We start from the raw sequence: 19,238 nt of genomic DNA, 5'->3' as shown, positions 1-19,238 counted from the left end.
GAGAAGAAAGCTTGTTTAGAGGCTTTAAATCTCACTACCAGTTTCTATTCAGTTGTTCCTATCTGCGAAAGTGTGAGTTTCAGTGCTTATGTTGTTGTATGAAAAGATTTTGGATAACTGGCAGTTACCTCAAATGGGATATCCATAATTTTAACTGTTATTAAGATTTTCTCTATGCTCAATATGAAATTTAGTTTTAAAATCTGAAAATGTTACACTCATTTTACAGATTTTAAAAATGGACATAATAGGGCTTCCCTGGTGGCGCAGTGGTTGAGAGTCTGCCTGCCGATGCAGGGGACACGGGTTCTTGCCCCGGTCCGGGAAGATCCCACATGCCGTGCAGCGGCTAGGCCTGTGAGCCATGGCCTCTGAGCCTGCGTGTCTGGAGCCTGTGCTCCGCAACGGGAGAGACCACAACAGTGAGAGGCCCGCGTACCGCACAAAAAAAAAAAAAAAGGACATAATATAGTTTGTATAAGATTGCATAGTTAGTTATGGGTAGAGCTGGGAATAGAATCTGGGTATCCCTATCACCCAGCTCACACTGTTGTACTTGAGGTAACTTGTACCTATTCAAAGAGTATGTTAAAATTTAAACTAATTTTTTCTTAGTGTTAAAAAGATTTTTTTGATAATCTTTTACTGGGGATCTAATACAGAATCAGAATCTTTTTGAGAGGTTCAGAGTTGTTTGCTCTTGTAGGTATCACCGAGGCAGCTGTGGCTGTTGAGTTCCTATTCCACCTTTATAGTTTTCTGCATTGTTGCCCTCGAGGTTAGTTCACATCACGCCTTCCTGCAGCCCCTCCTTTTCCCCCTTGCATTTACTCTTTCTAATCTGTTAGGCATATATAAAGGCAGTATCTTAGATTGTTTTACATGTATGTAAAGCAAGAATAAATAGATTCGTCCATGCTGCAGCATGGATGGGCCTCAAAAACATGCTGAGTGAAAGAAGTCAGGTAAAAAAGACCACATGTTGTATGATTTCATTTGTGTGAAATGTCCAGAAGAGGCAAAATCTCTAGAGACAAAAGCAGATTAGTGGTTGCCTGAGGCTAGGGATGGAATGGAGAAGAACTGCAAATGGGGAATGAAGTTTCTTTCCAGGGTGATGGAAATATTCTAAAATTGGATTATAGTGATGGTTATACAACTCTGTAAATTTACTGAAAATTATTGAATTGTACACTTAAAATGGGAGATTTTGGCATGTGAATTATATCCCAGTAAAGCCTTTTTTTACAAAGAATAAATGGTTTCAGAGGTTATTTTGGAGGGATTGAGCTCTCTTTATAAGTGTAATTGTAGACAAATATAGTTGATACTTTTTGGTTCTGCATAATATTCTAGGTAAATGAAATGGAAAACTAGATAAAATAATATGTTGTATCCTGAATCTTATATCCTGGTTAAGACGGGGCATTGAAAGCTAACTTTTCCCCCCAGGATTTCATTAGGAATTAGAGTTTTTGTGGATAGTGGTGCTCAGTATTTTAATCTAAGTTGAAGGGGTAGTGATTCATATATATGTTTATTTGTTGTGATTTTTAGATATCAAGATCTTGATAGCTCTTTCTCTCTACACACACACACAGACACATACACAGTCTTCAAAATTAGAAAAGGTGTCAAATTTTTTTTCTCTAATTCCATCTATTCTGCCAGTGTATTTTTGTTTTATCTGCCCTTTCAACCCACCAGAGTGTCATGTCTTATGACTGAATAAACACTGGGCTGCAGCCTGTTAATGTGTTCTTTTTGATTTTTCAGCACTTTCATTTGGACCCTTGGATGCCCATTGAACAGATGCTTGAGAACTGCAAGTAATCTTCGGATTGTAGCATAACTATAAGGCCTATCCTCTGTGTGGGGAGGAGATCACCCATGTGCTGTGGAAATGAACGGGGAGCAGCAGATTGATGCAGGTATTGGTTTTGCTGAGCAAAATCCATTCTTCAGAGTGCAGAATTCCATTACTTACCTGTGTTATGTTGTATGGCTTATCTTTCTACCACTAAATGGGAAGCTCTTTGAAGACATGAGTTGTCTTTCTTTGTACCTGGCAGAGAACCTGGCACTGAGGGGGGGCGGGGGTGTGTACTCAGCATGTTTGTTGAAAAAGTAAATAACTTACGAGCAGACTTCGTTTAAAAAAAAAAGTTTCTTTTGAGGTAATTATCAATTCATAGGAGCTTGCAGAAATACTGACTGTTCTCATGTACCATTCACTCAGTTTCTACTGTAAGTTACATCTCTTTTAAGTATAGTACAATATAAAAGCTAGGAAATTGATCTATGTATAAAATGTATGTAGTTCTGTCATTTTATCACATGTAGAGTCCTGTAAGCACCACCTCAGTCAAGATACAGAACTATTCCATATCACCACACAGAGCTCCTTTGTACTTGTCCCTTCATAGTTACACCTACTCCTCTTCCCCAATATTCCCTAACCCCAGGTAACCATTAATCTGTTCTTCATCTCTATAATTTTGTCATTTCCAGAATGTTACATAAATAGAACCACACAGTATGTGACTTTTTGAGATGGGCTTTTTTCACTCAAAATAATGCCCCTGAGATCCATCCAAATTCTTGAATGTATCAGTAGTCTGTTCCCTTTTATTGCTTGGTAGTATTCCGTGGATATACTGCAGTTTGGTTAACCATTCATCTGTTGCAGTACATTTTGGTTGCTTCTAGTTTTTGGTTTTTATGAATAAAGATGCTATAAACAATCATATACATAAAATTTCATTTTTCTGGGATAAATGCCAAGGAGCACAGCTACTTTCCAGAGTGGCTGTACCATTATGCATTCTTAGCAGTATATGAGATCTGATTTCTTCACATCCTCACAGCCATTTGGTATTGTCACTATTTTTATTTAAGTCATGCTGATAGATGTATAATGATAGCTCATCCTGGTCTTAATTTTCTTTCCCCTATTGGCTGAATGCAAATGATGTTGAACAGGTGATGCAGGTGATGTTCAACAGGTGCTTACTTGCTATCCCTGTATCCCCTTCAGTACCATGTCTTCGTATTTTTGGCTCATTTATTAATCATATTGTTTGTTTGCTTTTTAATTAATAATTTTTTTAACTACTGAGGTTTCCTAAAAACATCTTTATTGAAATATTTTTCTTTTTTTAAAGATATAATTTCACATACTATAAAGTTTACACTTTGAGAGTATACAGTTCAGTGGTTTTTAGTATATTCAGAAAGTTGTGTGACCAACACTACTACCTAATTCCAGAACATTTTCATCACTCCTCAGAAGAAACCATTAGCAGTCATTTCTTGCTTAATCTACCCTCTGGCAACCATGTCTACTTTCTGTCTCCACAGATTTACCTATTCCTACTTTCTTTTTATTAATGTTTGCATGGTATATCCTTTTCATCCTTTCACTTTCTTTTTTTTTTAAAATTTTATTTATTTTTGGCTGCACTGGGTCTTTGTTGCTGCACGTGGGCTTTCTCTAGTTGTGGCAAGCAGGGGCTACTCTTTGTTGCGGTGCGTGGGCTTCTCATTGCTGTGACTTCTCTTGTTGAGAAGCACAGGCTCTAGTCACATGGGCTTCGGTAGTTGCAGCTCGCAGCTCGGTAGTTGTGACATGCAGGCCCTAGAGCGCACAGACTGGCTTTAGTAGTTTCGGCGTGTGGGCTCAGTAGTTGTGGTGCGTGGGCTCTAGAGCGCAGGCTCAGTAGTTGTGGCCCACGGGCTTAGTTGTTCCGCGGCATGTGGGGTCTTCCTGGCCCAGGGATCGAAACCGTGTTCCCTGCATTGGCAGGCGGATTCTTAACTGCTGCACCACCAGGGAAGTCTCTCACTTTCAACCTGTGTGAATTGTTATATTTGGAGTAAGTTTCTTGTAACAGCATGTAGTCATTAAAAAATTTTTTTTTCAGTCTTGTAATTGGTGTAGATCATTTACACTTAAGGTAATTACTGATATGTTAGGGCTCACATCTGCCTTTTTTTTTTTTTTTTGCGGTACGCGGGCCTCTCACTGCTGTGGCCTCTCCCATTGCGGAGCACAGGCTCCGGACGCGCAGGCTCAGTGGCCATGGCTCACGGGCCTAGCCGCTCCGCGGCATGTGGGATCTTCCCAGACCGGGGCAAGAACCCGTGTCCCCCACATCGGCAGGCGGACTCTCAACCACTGCGCCACCAGGGAAGCCCCGTCTGCCATTTTTGTGCATTTGTTTTCTCTGTTTTTTTAATACATTATTTATTTATTTATTTATTTTTAGCGCGTTGGTGTGCATAGGCTTTCTCTAGTTGCCGCAAGCGGGGGGCTGCTCTTCGTTGCGGTGCACGGGCTTCTCTTTGCTGTGGCTTCTCTTGTTGCAGAGCACAGGCTCTAGTCACACGGGCTTCAGTAATTGTGGCTTGTGGGTTCAGTAGTTGTGGCTTGCGAGCTCTAGACCACAGGCTCAGCAGTTGTGGCGCACGGGCTTAGTTGCTCCACGGCATGTGGGATCTTCCCGGGCCAGGGCTTGAACCCGCGTCCCCTGCGTTGGCAGGCAGATTCTTAACCACTGCGTCACCAGGGAAGCCCGGTTTTCTCTGTTTCTTTTGTTCCTATCTTTTCCTGCCTTCCTGTGGGTTACTTGAACAATTTTTTAGAATTTCCTTTTGTTTTGTCTATACACTGTTGTTGAGTGTATCTCTTTGTATAGGTTTTTAGTGGTTGCTCTAGGTATTACATTATATATACTTAACTTATCACACTCTACTGGTTTTATCATTTTGTTAATTTGAGTGAAGTGTAAAAATTTTACCTATTTTTATGTCTCTTTACCTACTCTTATTTATAATAAATTTGTCTTAAATATTCTTCTACATGTTTTGAGAACCACATCAGATATTGTTAAAAGTTTTGCTTCAACTGTCAAATATAATTTAGAAAATTCAAGAGGAGAAGGAAAATGTAGTATGTTTTCCGGTATTTTTACTCTTTTCATTGTTCTTTATTCCTTCCTGATTTTCCAAGATTCCTTCTCTGTCATTTCATTTCTGTTTATAGAATTTCCTTTAGCCATTTTGTTAGGGTAGGTCTCTTGGTGATAGAATTCATTTGTTTCCCTTCGTCTGAGAATATCTTAATTTTGCCACTTATTATTAAAGGATATTTTTGCTAAATACAGAATTCTGAGTTGAAAGTTTTCTTCATCTCCTGAAAAATATTGTGCCTTCTGGCCTCCCTTTCCGATGAAAAATTTGCTGTCTTTGGAATTCTGTCTCCCGCCACTCCCCTTAAAAGAGGTATTGTTTCTCTTGCTGCTTTGAGGATTTTTTGTCTCTGGTTTTCAGCAGTTTGACTCTGTGTATCTGTGCACAGATTTCCTTGGGTTTATCTTGTTGGGAGTTTTCTCACCTTCTTAAAAGTATAGGCTTACGTCTTTTGACAAATTTGGAACATTTTCAGCCATTATTTCTTCTAGGACTTTTTCTGCTCTGTTCTCTTTGTCTTCTTTTGGGACTCTGAAGACACTTTGGTTAGATCTGTTGCTATTGTGGCATAGCTCTGTGAGGCGCTTTTCATTGTTTTTCTCTCCGTTGTTGAAATTGGGTGTTTTCTATTGCTCTTTAATTTTGGTGTTCCTTTCCCTGTCCTCCTCATTCTGCTGTAGAGCTTATCTATAGAGGAGTTTGTTTTGTTCTGTTTTTTGGTTATTGTATTTTCAGTTCTAAAATTTCTGTTTTGAGCTGGGGAGGAATGAAAGATGGGAATAGCTCCAACTTAAAGAGCCACAATCCCACTGTTCTAACAGAGGTTCTGTAACTTGTCTTGATAGATGCTTTTCAGTTTGTTCTTTGCCTTCAGTTAATTTCAGAACTTTGAAATGGTCAATTTTCATTGTTTAGCCAGTATTTTTGCTGCTCTTCTGGAAGAGTGGGTTCACTGAGGTACTCACTCCGCTATTTAGGAAGTTGATTTGTTTTCTTTTAAGTGTTATTATTAACTCATATTGTATATACATTACATATATATTTTATATATGAATTTGAATCTATTGCTGTCATCATTCATTTGATGATTAAAGTGCCTCATTCTAGACCAATGAGAGTTCTTTCAGATTGGTTCCTGTGTTCTTTGGATGTGATGTCATATATCTTTGATAGTTCTAGTCCTTGCTTTCTGGTATAATAAGATTCCAAGGTACCTCTTGCACATTTCCTGCCCCAAGCTTGCAATTTGCCATTTCTCCGAGGAGCTCTCTTCTTTTAAGTGAATATGATATTTACATTCTACAATCCAGGTGCTGGGGTGCTCATTGGTAGCAGGTTGCCATTTCTTCTAGGTCTTATCCATAGACATAGCTAGGAAATACACGTCCTTTGAAGAGAAAAGAAAATCAGATGGCTTCATCTGATATTTACAATTTTAGTTTAAAATTACAGGGTTTTTATTTCTTTGATTTTATATTCATGTCTCTTTTCTTTTAGAAATGTGTTGTTTTGTAATGTCTTTAGTGTCATCACTTGTTTTTATCCTATAATATTCATATAATTTTTTCACAATAACAATACCAACCTTCCAAATACCAATAGGATAATAGTGTATAGTTTAAGATTTCTTTATGTTTTTGCCTTTAGATATATTCCACTTGGGTTTGCAGTCAAAATTTTGTATTTTATTGATGACTTAAAGGGATCCTGTTTTCTTTGTGGTTTTGACACCAACAGTTAGGCATATTTGTTTAAGTTCATTTTCAGTTTTTAGATTTTTTTTTTTTTTTTTTTTTTTTTTTTTTTTGGCGGTCCGCGGGCCTCTCACTGTTGTGGCCTCTCCCGTTGCGGAGCACAGGCTCCGGACGCGCAGGCTCAGCGGCCATGGCTCACGGGCCCAGCCGCTCGGTGGCATGTGGGATCTTCCTGGACCGGGGCACGAACCCGTGTCCCCTGCATCGGCAGGCGGACTCTCAACCACTGCGCCACCAGGGAAGCCCAGTTTTTAGAATTTTTAATTTAAATGTTTCTAAATTGTGTCAAGTATATACATAGTTACAAAGTCAAAATTATATAACAACATTCCCACTTTCAGCCTGATAGTATTCATCCTTTTTATTCTTCTCCATATATATAACAAGTTTTATTACTTTCTATTCTATTTTTCATGTTTTAAAATGTAAAAAGATATGTGTGAGCACTTACATATATATTCATCTCTCTCTCACCTTATACAAAAACTAGAGCTACAATAAAAACTGCTCTGTGTTTTGCTGTTTCACTTAGTGTATACTGAAGATTATTCTACATCAGTATGTGGAAATCATTCTCATTCCTTTTTACAGATGTATAGTACTGGATGTATATACCGTATTTTATTCACCCTGTTCCTTATTGATGGACATTTGGGTTGTTTCCAGTCTTGGTATTACATATAGTACTGCAATGAGTAGCTTTGTACATATGTCTTTTTGTATTTTTGCCAGCATATCTTTGGGATAGATTCCTAGAAGTGGGATTGCTGGATCAAAAGGTAAATACATATGTCATTTTGCTAGATATTGCCAAGTTCTTTCACCAGGGTTGTGTCGTTATGCTTTACCTGCTTAATTACCTGCCTCACCATGGAGTGTGTTGTCAGACTTTGGAATTTTTTCCATCTGATATCTCAGTGTAGTTTCCATTTGCATTTTTTTAAAATGAGTAAATTTGCGCACGTTTCCATATGTTTAAGGACTATTTGCATTTTTAAAAAATAAATTCTCGGGACTTCCCTGGTGGCGCAGTGGTTAAAAATCCACCTGCCAATGCAGGGGACACGGGTTCAGGCCCTGGTCCGGGAAGATCCCATATGCCACGGAGCAGCTAAGCCCATGTGCCACAACTACTGCATCTGCGCTCTAGAGGCCATGCCACAGCTCCTGAGCCTGCGTGCCGCAACTACTGAAGCCTGCACACCTAGAGCCCGTGCTCTGCAACAAGAGAAGCCACCACAATGAGAAGCCCGTGCACCGCAATGAAGAGTAGCCCCTCCTCGCCGAAACTAGAGAAAGCCCATGCACAGCAACGAAGACCCAACGCAGCCAAAAATAAATAAATAAAATAAATTTATTTAAAATAAATAAATTCTCTTTTCATGTGTTTTGCTGACTTTTCTATCAGATCATTAGCCTAGTTTCTTCTCAGTTTTTAGGTAGTTTTTGATGAATGAGAGATTTTAGTCCTTTCATTCACTGCTTTTATTGTTGTTATTGTTTATTTTTTAATCAGCATGCTATTTGAGAGACTAGGGTTCTTGCCAAGGACCATGAATATGAATGTCCAGCCTTGTTGTGTTTTAGTGATGGAAGTTGACTTTCTACTGGCTCATACTTCCAGGATGTTCCCAATAAAGTCTTTGTCGGTTTGTTGTATTTCTAGGGAAAATTTTCAAATACATAGAAATGAATGGAAAACAATATAGGAAACACCCATGTACCTACAATGCAGAATTTAAAAATTAATAAATAATAAGTTAACATTGTCCAATATTTGTTTTCATTTTTAAAATTGCGGTAAAGTATCCATAACATAAAATTGACCACTTCAGCCATTTTTAAGTGTACTGTTCAGTGGCATTACATTACATACATTCACATTATTGTGCAACTGTTACCACCGTCCATCTGCAAAACTTTTTCATCTTCCCATACTGAAATTCTGTACCCATTAAACACTAACTCCCCATTCCCCTCTCCCCCCAGTCCTTGGAAACTACCATTCTTCTTTCTGTCTCTATGAATTTGACTACTGTAACTACCTCAAGTAAGTGGAATCATAGAATATTTGACCTTTTGTGGCTGGCTTATTTCATTTAGTGTAATGTTCTCATGGTTCATCCACATTGTAGCCTATAGCCTGTGTCAGAATTTCCTTCCTTTTTTTTCAGAGATGTGGTGCTTTATATATATATATATATATATATATATATATATATATTTACTTATTTATTTTTGGCTGCATTGGGTCTTCATTGCTGCACGCAGGCTTTCTCTAGTTGTGATGAGCAAGGGCTACTCTTCGCTGCGGTGCACGTGCTTCTTATTGCGGTGGCTTCTCTTGTTGCGGAGCACGGGCTCTAGGCATGCAGGCTTCAGTAGTTGTGGCACGTGGGCTCAGTAGTAGTGGCTCATGGGCTCTAGAGCTCAGGCTCAGTAGTTGTGGTGCACGGGCTTAGTTGCTCCGCGGCATGTGGGATCTTTCCAGACCAGGGCTCGAACCCGTGTCCCCTGCATTGGCAGGTGGATTCTTAACCACTGTGCCACCAGGGAAGCCCCTCCTTCCTTTTTATGACTAAATAATATTTCATTGCATGCATATAGCACATTTTGTTTATCCATTCATCTGTTGATGGACACTTGAGTCAGTTACTTCCGCCTTTTGGCTATTGTAAATATTGCTGCTATAAACATTCATGTATAGATATCTGTTTGAGTCCCTGCTCTCAGTTCTTTTGGGTATATACCCAAATTGCTGGATCATATGGTAATTATATTTTTAATTTTTTGAGAAACCACCAAAAATTTTTCCACAGTGGCTGTACCATTTTATATTCCGAGACCAGCAGTGCACAAAGATTCCAGTTTCTCACAGCCTTGCCTACATTTATTTTCTGCTTTTTTGATAATAGCCATCCTAATGAGTGTGAGGTGGTATCTCACTGTGGTTTTGATATGCATTTCCCTAATGATGTTGAACATGTTTTCATGTGTTTTTTCCTTTCTTAAAAGAAATAAAACATAATACAGTTTAAGGCTCTTTTGTACTTTCCTTCTAATCTTCTTTGCTTCCCTCCATCCCCAAAGGTAGCACTGTTAATGGTGATGTCTGTTCTTCCCATCCTTTTTTTATACTGTTATTGATTTGTATTTATAAACATCATATTGCAGTTTTGTTTTGAAGCCTAAATTGTATCTTGTGCTTTTCATTCTGCACCTGCTGTTTTTACTTGATGTGATTTTTTTGAGATTTATATATGTTGATATAGTTCATTTATTTCAGCTGCTATATGTAGTAGTACTCCGTTGTAGGATTGCCATAATTTACCTATTCTTCTACTGATTGCTTCTGTCTGTTGCTGTTAGAAACAGTGCTGTGGTGAGCAACCTTGTATTTGCCTCCTTGTGTTTGTGTGAAGCACAGGCTCCCCAAGGGTATACTCATTCAGCAGCTGTTTATCACAGACTTCCTAGTGACAGGCATTGTTTTGGGCAGTGGGGATAGTCAGTGAACAAAACCCTGCTCTTAGGGAGCTTATGTGAATTGGGATTATTGGATTCCAATGGAGTGTTTGAATCTTTGCTCACTCAACAAAAATGTATTGAGTCTCTGCTGTGACAGAGATGTAGGAGTGACCAAAACAAAGCTCCTGTCTTCACAGAGTTTATTGTCTAATGAGGAAGATAAAAAGACATGGTATGCTTGTAGGTAGGAATGAATGCCGTGAAGATAATGAAAGCAGAGGCTGGAGGTGTCTACTTTAGATGCACACTGATGGAAGGCCTTTCTGGTGGAAGGCTTTTCTGGAGAGGTGTTGAGTAGAGGCTTGAATGACGTAAAGCTGTCAATGACAGGGGAATGAGTCTAAGCGGAGGAAATAACAAACGCAGAGACTTGGAGGAAAGAACATGGTTAGAGAGGAGTGGCAAGAAACTCAGTGTCCCTCGAGTGCAGTGAGCAAACAAGAGGCTGGTTGGGGATGCAGAGGCAGGGTCGGGAACTAGGGGTCAGATCACATAGGGCCTTTGCAGTCTCCCAAATTTTAGATTTTACTGTGTGATTAAAAGGTGAAAGATATTGTAGTTAGACCTTGCACTTAGAGAGATAGCAGTAGAAATGGTGGAAGGTGATTAGAGTTGGGATATTTTTAAAGGTAGTACCCAGAATTTTCTGATGGATTGGATGTGAGATGTGAAAGAAAGGGAAGAAAGTAAGGATAACTCCACAGTTTTTGGATTGAGTCAGAATATCAACCATTGGTAACTTTTACTCATTTGGACAGTGCTAAGGAAGAACAGATTGAAAATTTAAGTTTGAAATGCCTATTAAGGATCTCAGGTATTTGGCATTAGATACTAAATTAGAGTCCAAAGGGTTTATTACACTCTCACCAGCTTTATGTGATCTATTTAGGTGAGTCCCAGATAGATCCCAGCAGGAGACAACATGTCACACTCTATGGTGTTGAGATTCATTGACAATCAGTGCACTTAGGGAACCTGCTATTTAAAAAGTATACTTAGTTATTTTGTGTGAAAAGTCAATTAACTTGTGAAGTAAATTGTAAGTTAGGTTTACTAAGTTTATGTTTTTATACCTTAAGTTTTTTTTTAATTGACTCTTACCTGTTTTTGTGTTGTTTTAAATTCCAGATGCTGGATCTGGAGTGGAAGAAGTGGAATTAAGCTGGGAAGACTATCTTGAAGAGACAGGGTCCACAGCAGTTCCCTACGGGTCTTTTAAACATGTGAGCGGTGACTATATTGCTTGACTTACTATATTTCTTTTCTTTGACTCCCTGCACCATCAGTAGAGAGTTGAGAGTTATTTTAAGGTAGAATACGTGAGAGAATTTGAGTGCTTTTTCTTTTTCCCTCCTGTTGCCACTTTTATTAAGAAAACTTGACATATTCTAAAACCCTTTTGGTTTTGTGTATTTTTTGCCACTCGATGCCAACTTGTCTTTTTTTGACCAGTCATGAATATTCTTTTACTTTTGTCAAAAACCCCCCCCAAAACCTCTTCAGTTGAAGAAAATGATTTATAGTCTGGTACAGGGAGACCTTGGAGCTGTTGTGGGCTCAGTTCCAGACCACCACAGTAAGGCAAGTATTGTAATAAAGTGCAAGTCACACGAATTTTTTGGTTTCCCAGTACATATAAAAGTATGTTTAAACTATACTATAGTCTGTTAAGTGTGCAATAGCATTATGTCTAAAAAAAAGTACATACCTTAATTTAAAAATACATTATTGCTCAAGAGTGCTAGTCATCATCTGAGCCTTTAGCGAGTAGTCTTTGTGCTGGTGGAGGGTGTTACCTCAATGTTGATGCTGCTGACTGGTCAGGGTGGTGGTGGCTGAAGGGTTGGGGTGGCCGTGGCAGTTTCTTGAAAAAAGACAACAGTGAAGTTTGCCCCATGGATTGACTCTTCCTTGTACGAATGATTCCTCTGTAGGTGCAATGCTATTTGATAGTATTTTACCCGTAGTAGAAGTTCTTTCAAAATTGGAGTCAGAGCTTCCCTGGTGGCACAGTGGTTGAGAGTCCGCCTGCCGATGCAGGGGACACGGGTTCGTGCCCCAGGTCCGGGAGGATCCCACATGCCACGGAGTAGCTAGGCCCGTGAGCCATGGCCACTGCCTGCGCATCTGGAGCCTGTGCTCCGCAACGGGAGAGGCCACAGCAGTGAGAGGCCCGCATACCGCAAAAAAAAAAAAAATTGGAGTCAATTCTCAAGCCCTGCCACTGCTTTATCAACTAAGTTTATGTAATATTCTAAATCCTTTGTTGTCATTTCAACAGTCTTCACAGCATCTTCACCAGGAGTAGATTCCATCTCAAGAAAGCTCATCCATGAGAAGAAACTCCTGGGACTTCCCTGGTGGTCCAGTGGTTAGGACTCCACAGTGCCAATGCAGGGGGAATGGGTTCGATCCCTGTTCGGGGAACTAAGATCCCACATGCTATACGACGTGGCCAAAAGATTTAAAAAAAAAAAAAAAAGAGGAAGAAGAAGAAGAAACTCCTCATTTGTTCAGGTTTTATCATGAGATTGCACCAATTCAGTCACATTTTCAGGCATCACTTCTAGTTTTCTTGCTGTTCCACCCCATTGGCAGTTACTTTCTCCATTGAAGTCCTGAACCCCTCAAAGTCATCCATGAGGGCTGGAATCAGCTTCTTCCAAACACCTGTTAATGTTCATTTTGACCTCTTCCCATGGATCACAAATGTAATTAAAGGCATCTAGAATGGTGAATCCTTTCCAGGAGGCTTTCAATTGTTAGATTCATCAGAGGAATCACTATAGCAGCTACGGCTTCATGAAATGTATTTTTTAAGTAGTCAGACTTGAAAGTTGAAATGACTTCTTGATCCATAGGCTGCAGAATGGATGTTGTGTTTGCAGGCATGAAAACGTTATTAATCTTGTACATTTCCATCAGAACTCTTGGGTAACCAGATGCATTGTCAGTGAGTAGTACTATTTTGAAAGGAATCTTTTTCTGAGTAGTAGGTCTCAAGGGTGGGCTTAAAATATGCAGTAAACCATGTTGTAAACAGATGTGCGGTCATCCAGGCTTTGTTTTCCCATTTATAGAGCACAGGCAGGTTAGATCTAGTATAATTCTTAAAGGCCCTAGGATTTTTTCATGGTAAATGAGCAGTGGCTTCAGCTTAAGTTCACCAGCTGCATTAGCCCCTAACAAGAGAGTCAGCTTGTCCTTTGAAGCTTTGAAGCCAGGCTTTGACTTCTCTGGCTATGGAAGTCCTAGATGACATTTTCTTCCATCTTCTTCCAAGATAAGGCTGTTTCATCTATGCTGAACATCTGTTGTTTAGTGTAGCTACCTCCATCCATTATCTTAGCTAGATCTTCTGGATAACTTGCTGCAGCTTCTACATCAGCATTCGCTGCTCCACCTTGCACTTTTATGTTACAGAAATGTCCTTTTTCCTTCAACCTCATGAACCAGCCTCTGCTAGCTTCACACTTTTCTTCTGCAGCTTCCTCTCTGAGCCTTAATAAAATTGAAGAGAGTTAGGGCTTTGCCCTGGATTAGGACTTGGCCTAACCATAAACCTGAATCAGTATATGGTGAAGGGCTGCCAAATATAGTAAAAATCAAGCATGGATATAGGAGGATGTTGAGAAGGGATGGCTATGACTAGCAGATCATGGGCAAAACTTGTAGAACTCAGAACTCTAGAGCAATGGTAATGTATGTCCAAGCCACCGGCAAGAGTTTTACATGACCAAGTTTGGCACGAAGGAAGGAGGGAAGACAGGGCTGTAGAAGGAATTAGAGATAAACCACATTTGCAAAGAGGAAGAGTGTAAGATAGTGAAAAAGCCTTCCTCATGGTGCATGTCTGGTGGAGAGAACAGCCCCCACTATGGGAAAGCTTTACCTGGGTCTTCTAGAACAAAAGCATCAAACTGATTGGGGAAGGGATGTAGGTAGGAGAGGGGTAGGAATACTTGCTGGAGCATCAGAAGTCCCCTACAGTTGGGGGAAGGTTAGGATCACTGAGAAGTTTCCACCCCCAAGACCAAGGGACACAGAATCTCACATTCTCTGAGGCTGAATCTCAGAGAATGCTTGTCCCCCACTACCGAGTTAGAAAATTGTGGGTAGTAGAGGTCTGTTTGTGGGGGAGAGGCAAGAGTGTGGAGAGAGAGAGAGAGACAGTCACAAAGAGAAGTGTAGTTACAACAGAGGTGTAGTCACAAAGAGAAGATCTAAATGTGAGGGTGGAGCAGCTAATGTTGAGGGAAAAAAACGTATAGCAAATGAGCCTACAGCATAAATACCAGACAGTGCTAGTGGAATCTGAAGCCTATGCTACACTGTGAATAACTGTTAGCAACAATAAAACCCAAACCCAGCTCTACTCCTAACTAGATTGACTTAACCTTCTCTCTTGAACTTAAGACCTAAGAAGAAACATGCTCATTTCCGGGAGTAAATACTATGTGTCTCAGTCTTGACTGTTCTACCCAGGATGTCTAGCTTTCAACCAAAAATCATGAGAGACGCACAAGAAGGAAGAGAAAAACAGCAAACTGTCAAGAGGCAAAGCATTCAATAGAACCAGACTTGTATGACCCAGATGTTTAAACTGTCAGAGAATTTTAAATAACTGTGATTAATACGTTAGAGGCTCTAGCAGAATAGGTGGACGACATGCATGAACAGAAGAGGAATTTCAGCAGAGATGGGAACTATTAGAAAGAATCTAATAGAAATGAAAAACATGGTAACAGATGAGTGCCTTTGACAGGCTCATCAGTTGACTTGACACAGATGAGGAAGAAATCAGTATACTTGAAGGTAAGTCAGTAGAAATCGCCCAGACTGAAATATAAAGAGAAAAAAGTGGGGAAAAAACAGACTAGAACACACAACAGCTGTGGACAATATTTTTTTTTTAAAAAGTAATTTGTGTGTAATTGGAATCTCAGAAGGAGAAAAGAGCAGAGGTGAGGAAGAGATGTTTGAAGGGATAACGGCAGACAGTTTTCCAAAGGAAAACAAAGATACTACACCACAGATCAAAGAAGCTCAAGCAATGCAAAACAGGATAATTAATAACAATAAAATGCATCCAGACACATCATATTCAGACTGCTGAAATCCAAAGGGAAAGCATGTGGACAAAAACAAAATTTAAAAATCACAAAAAAAACCAACTATAAGAAAGTAACACGTGGAAATGTTAGAATTAAAAAAAAAAAAGGTAATAGCAGTAAAGAATATCTAGATAGGTTCAACAGTAGACTTGAAAGAATCTTTTAGAGATAATGGCTGAGCATTTTTTTTAAATAACAAAAGAATCAAATAACAGATCCAAGAAGCTCAGAATAACTCCAAAGTATTCCCTAAACTACCCCCGCCCCACCCATACGAGAAAAAAACCACACAACTAGATGCATCATATTCAAACTACTGAAGACCAAAGAGAAAGAGAAAATCTTGAAGGCAGCCAGAGGAAAAAAAGACACATTACATATAGAGGAACAAATATAAGAATTATAGTGAAATTTTTTGGGGAAACTATCCAAACCAGAACACAGTGGAGTAAGATCTTTAAAGTGTTGAAAGAAGTGAACCTGTCAACCCAGAATTCTGTCCTCAGCAGAAATATTTTCCAGAAGTGGAGGAGGAATATAGACCTTATCAGGAAAATAAAAATTAAGAGGTTTCATTATCTACAAAAAAGTATTAGGAAGTTCTTAAGGCAGAAGGAATTTGAAATAAGACAGAAACTTAGATCCACACAAAGAAATAAAGAACAATAGAAATGGCATAGATGTAGCTAGATATAAAGTTCATTGTTTTCCTTATTTTTAGTGTCTCTAAAAGATACCAGTTTGAAACAAACAAAAAAATGGTAGCAGTATATTGTGTGTTTATAGCATATGTAACTATAGTAGCACAAAGGATGAGAGGGAGGATTTGGGAGTATATGGTTGTAAGAGCTTTGTGCAGCACATGAAGTGGTATGGTATTATTTGTAAGTAGACTGCGATTAATTAAAAGATGCATATTGAAAACACTTCAGTGTTAAAGGTTTTAAAAAAATTAACTTCTTCCTCCATGTTGTACAACCACTAACATTCTCCATTTCCAGAACTTTTTCATCATCTCCAACAGAAACCCTGTATTCAGGGTTTCTCCCCGGGTGACTCCTCCTACTCTCTTCCCCCAGCCCCTAGTAACCTCTAGTATACTTTCTGTCTCTGTGAATTTGCCTATTGCACATAAGTGAAATCATACAATATTTGTCCTTTTATGTTGGCTATTTCACTTAGCACATCATTATACTTTTAAAAACTTTTTTAGTGGTTGCCCTTGTTTTTGCAATATACATTTACAACTAACCCAAGTTCTCTTTCAAGTAACCCTATACCATTTCATGGATAGTGCCAGTAGCTAATATCAGAGTATTTCCAATTACTCCCTCCCAGGCCTTATAATACTGTTATAATTCGTTTCACTTACGCATAGGCTATAATCACCAAATAATTTGTTGCTGTTATTAGTTTGAACAGTTATCTGTTAGATATATTAAGAATAAGAAAAATTAGATTTTATCTTCATTGATTCTTTTATATGTTTATTATATATTTATTCATTTATTCTATTGCTCTTCCTTTATGTAGATCTAGTTTCTGACATATATCATTTTCCTTCTTTCTGAGGAATGAATGAATGAAGTTTCCCAGCCGCACTGTGTGGCTTGCGGGATCTTAGTTCCCTGACCAGGGATTGAACCTGGGCCCTCGGCAGTGAAAGCATGGAGTCCTAACCACTGGACTGCCAGGGAATTCTCTGAAGAATTTATTTTAATATTTCTTGTAAGAAATATTACTGGCGACAAAGTTCCTCAATTTTTGTTTGAGAAAAGTCTTTTATTTTGCTGAGTGCAGAATTCTAAGTTGGTGTCTTTTTTCTTTAAGTAATTTAAATATTTCACTCCACTATTTTCTTACTTGAGTGTTTTCTTAAGAGGAGTCTGATGTAATTTTTATCCTTGCTTCTCTATAGGTAAGGTATTTTTTTCTCCTCTGTCGTCTTTCAAGAGTTTTTTCTTTGTCTTTGTTTTTCTGCAGTTTGAGTATCTTATGCCTAGGTATAGATTTTTTTGTGTTATTTATACTGCTTGGTATTCTCTGGGCTTCTTGGATCTTTGGTTTGGTATCATTAATTTTGGGAAATTCTCAGTCATTATTGCTTCAAATATTTCTTCTATTCTTTCTCTCTTTTCCTTCCAATATTTATAGTACACTTATGTCACACTTTTTATAATTGTCCCACCGTTCTTTGGCATTCTTTTCCAACTTTCTCATTCTTTTTTCTCTTGCTTTTCAGTTTTGAAAGTTTCTATTGACATTTTTTCTAGCTCAGATTCTTTCCTTGGCTGACCCCAGTCTTGTGGTTGAGCCCATCAAGGAATTCTTCATTTTTGTTAGAGTGTTTTTGGTGTCTACCATTTCATTTTGATTTTTCTTCAGAGTTTCTCTCTTCTTGCATCATCCATCTGTCCACTCTTTTCATTTAGAGCCCTTATCATATTAATGAGTTGTTTAAAATTCCTGGTATGTTACATCCCTGCCATATCTGAGCCTGGTTCTAATGTCTGCTCTGTTTCTTCAAACTGTGTTTTTTGTCTTTTAGTAGCTCTGTAAGTTTTTGTTGAAAGCTGGACATAATATACTGAGTAAAAGGAATAGAAATAAATAGGTCTTTAGTGTTTTATGTTTACCTGGATAGAAGTTAGGTTGATTTTACTGTTTGTTGTAGCTGTAGGTGTCAGAGGCTAAAATTTACTTTGGTGTCATTTATTTTGTCTCCTCTGTTTTACAGGAGCCCTCTTGATGTGGTGGTAAGGTGTGAGGAGAGCAAAAGCATTCTCTAGCCCTGTGATTTGGTCTCAGTGTTTTAGTGAACCTGAGTTGTGCATATCCTTTCCCCTATTTCGGAGGCTAGAGGGGGCTGGAGTTGGGTATTTCCCTTACCTTAGATCAGGAAAACTCGGGTAAAAGTTCTGGTAAAACTCTAGTTGGTTAGGACCTAGTAAAATAGTTTTTCTTGAGGGTTAGTCTTGTTAAGAAGAGCAGAATGCTTTGGATGTATTTCACAATGCTGCTTTATTCTTCCCTCTGCCAGAAGTACTAGGAGATTTTTCTATGATCTTTATTGTGAAAACCTGGTAGGACTCCTGGAGGGTGGTAAACTCAGAGAAGTCCGTGGGCTGCCCTGAGACTGGGCCCCCATGGAGTTTTTACCTCTCAATCTTGTCCATACTGAGCCTCTAGCAATTCACTAATTACAGTTTGAGGTTTCCTACCCTGGTTTTAGTCCTGCAGAGGTTTCTGCTCTGTCTAGTATGTTGTAATTCTCTGTATCTGTCTGTCTCCAATTTTGAGCACAGCAGTTTTGCCCTATGACCTCAGTTCTCTGCTGCATCTAAGAAGAGTTGTTGATTTTTAGTTTGTTGAGGTTTTTTTTCTTCTTAGGACAGGAGTTCCAACATCCAAAAATCCTTACATGTCAAATTGAAAACCAGAAATCCTGTATTGTTTTTCTGTTCTCTATTTGTTTTTGTTTGTTTGTTTTTTGGGGTTTTTTTTTTTTGCGGTACAGCGGGCCTCTCACTGTTGTGGCCTCTCCCGTTGCGGAGCACAGGCTCCGGACGTGCAGGCTCAGCGGCTATGGCTCATGGGCCCAGCCGCTCCGCAGCATGTGGGATCTTCCCGTACCGGGGCACGAACCTGTGTCCCCTGCATCGGCAGGCGGATTCCCAACCACTGCGCCACCAGGGAAGCCCTGTTCTCTATTTTATTTATCACTACTCTAATCTTTAATTTCCTTCCTTATGCTTGCTTTGGGTTTAATTTGCTCTTCTTTTTCTAGTTTCTTAAGAAGTAAAGTTAGGGTGTTGATTTGAGATATTCCTTCGTTTTTAGTGTAGTCATATACAGCTACAAATTTCCTGCT

At 39.1% G+C, this 19,238-nt stretch overlaps 1 protein-coding gene across 1 annotated transcript in view; it reads left to right on the top strand.

The window, feature by feature from the left end:
- Positions 1 to 1,773: 1,773 nt before the first annotated feature.
- Positions 1,774 to 19,238, top strand: part of SFMBT1 (Scm like with four mbt domains 1) — a 57,806-nt gene continuing 40,341 nt past the window's right edge. Inside the window, exons 1-2 of the mRNA XM_007451881.1 lie at positions 1,774 to 1,931; positions 11,382 to 11,476. Of these exons, the coding sequence (XP_007451943.1) occupies positions 1,904 to 1,931; positions 11,382 to 11,476 (123 nt within the window). The 5' untranslated portion in view covers positions 1,774 to 1,903. The remainder of the gene's footprint in view (positions 1,932 to 11,381; positions 11,477 to 19,238) is intronic.

The sequence above is a fragment of the Lipotes vexillifer genome, unplaced genomic scaffold (assembly GCF_000442215.2).
Source record: "Lipotes vexillifer unplaced genomic scaffold, Lipotes_vexillifer_v1.1 scaffold500, whole genome shotgun sequence".
NCBI lineage: Eukaryota > Metazoa > Chordata > Mammalia > Artiodactyla > Lipotidae > Lipotes > Lipotes vexillifer.
The sequence above is the reverse complement of the archived record's forward strand: the minus strand, read 5'-3'. Positions and strand labels throughout refer to the sequence as shown.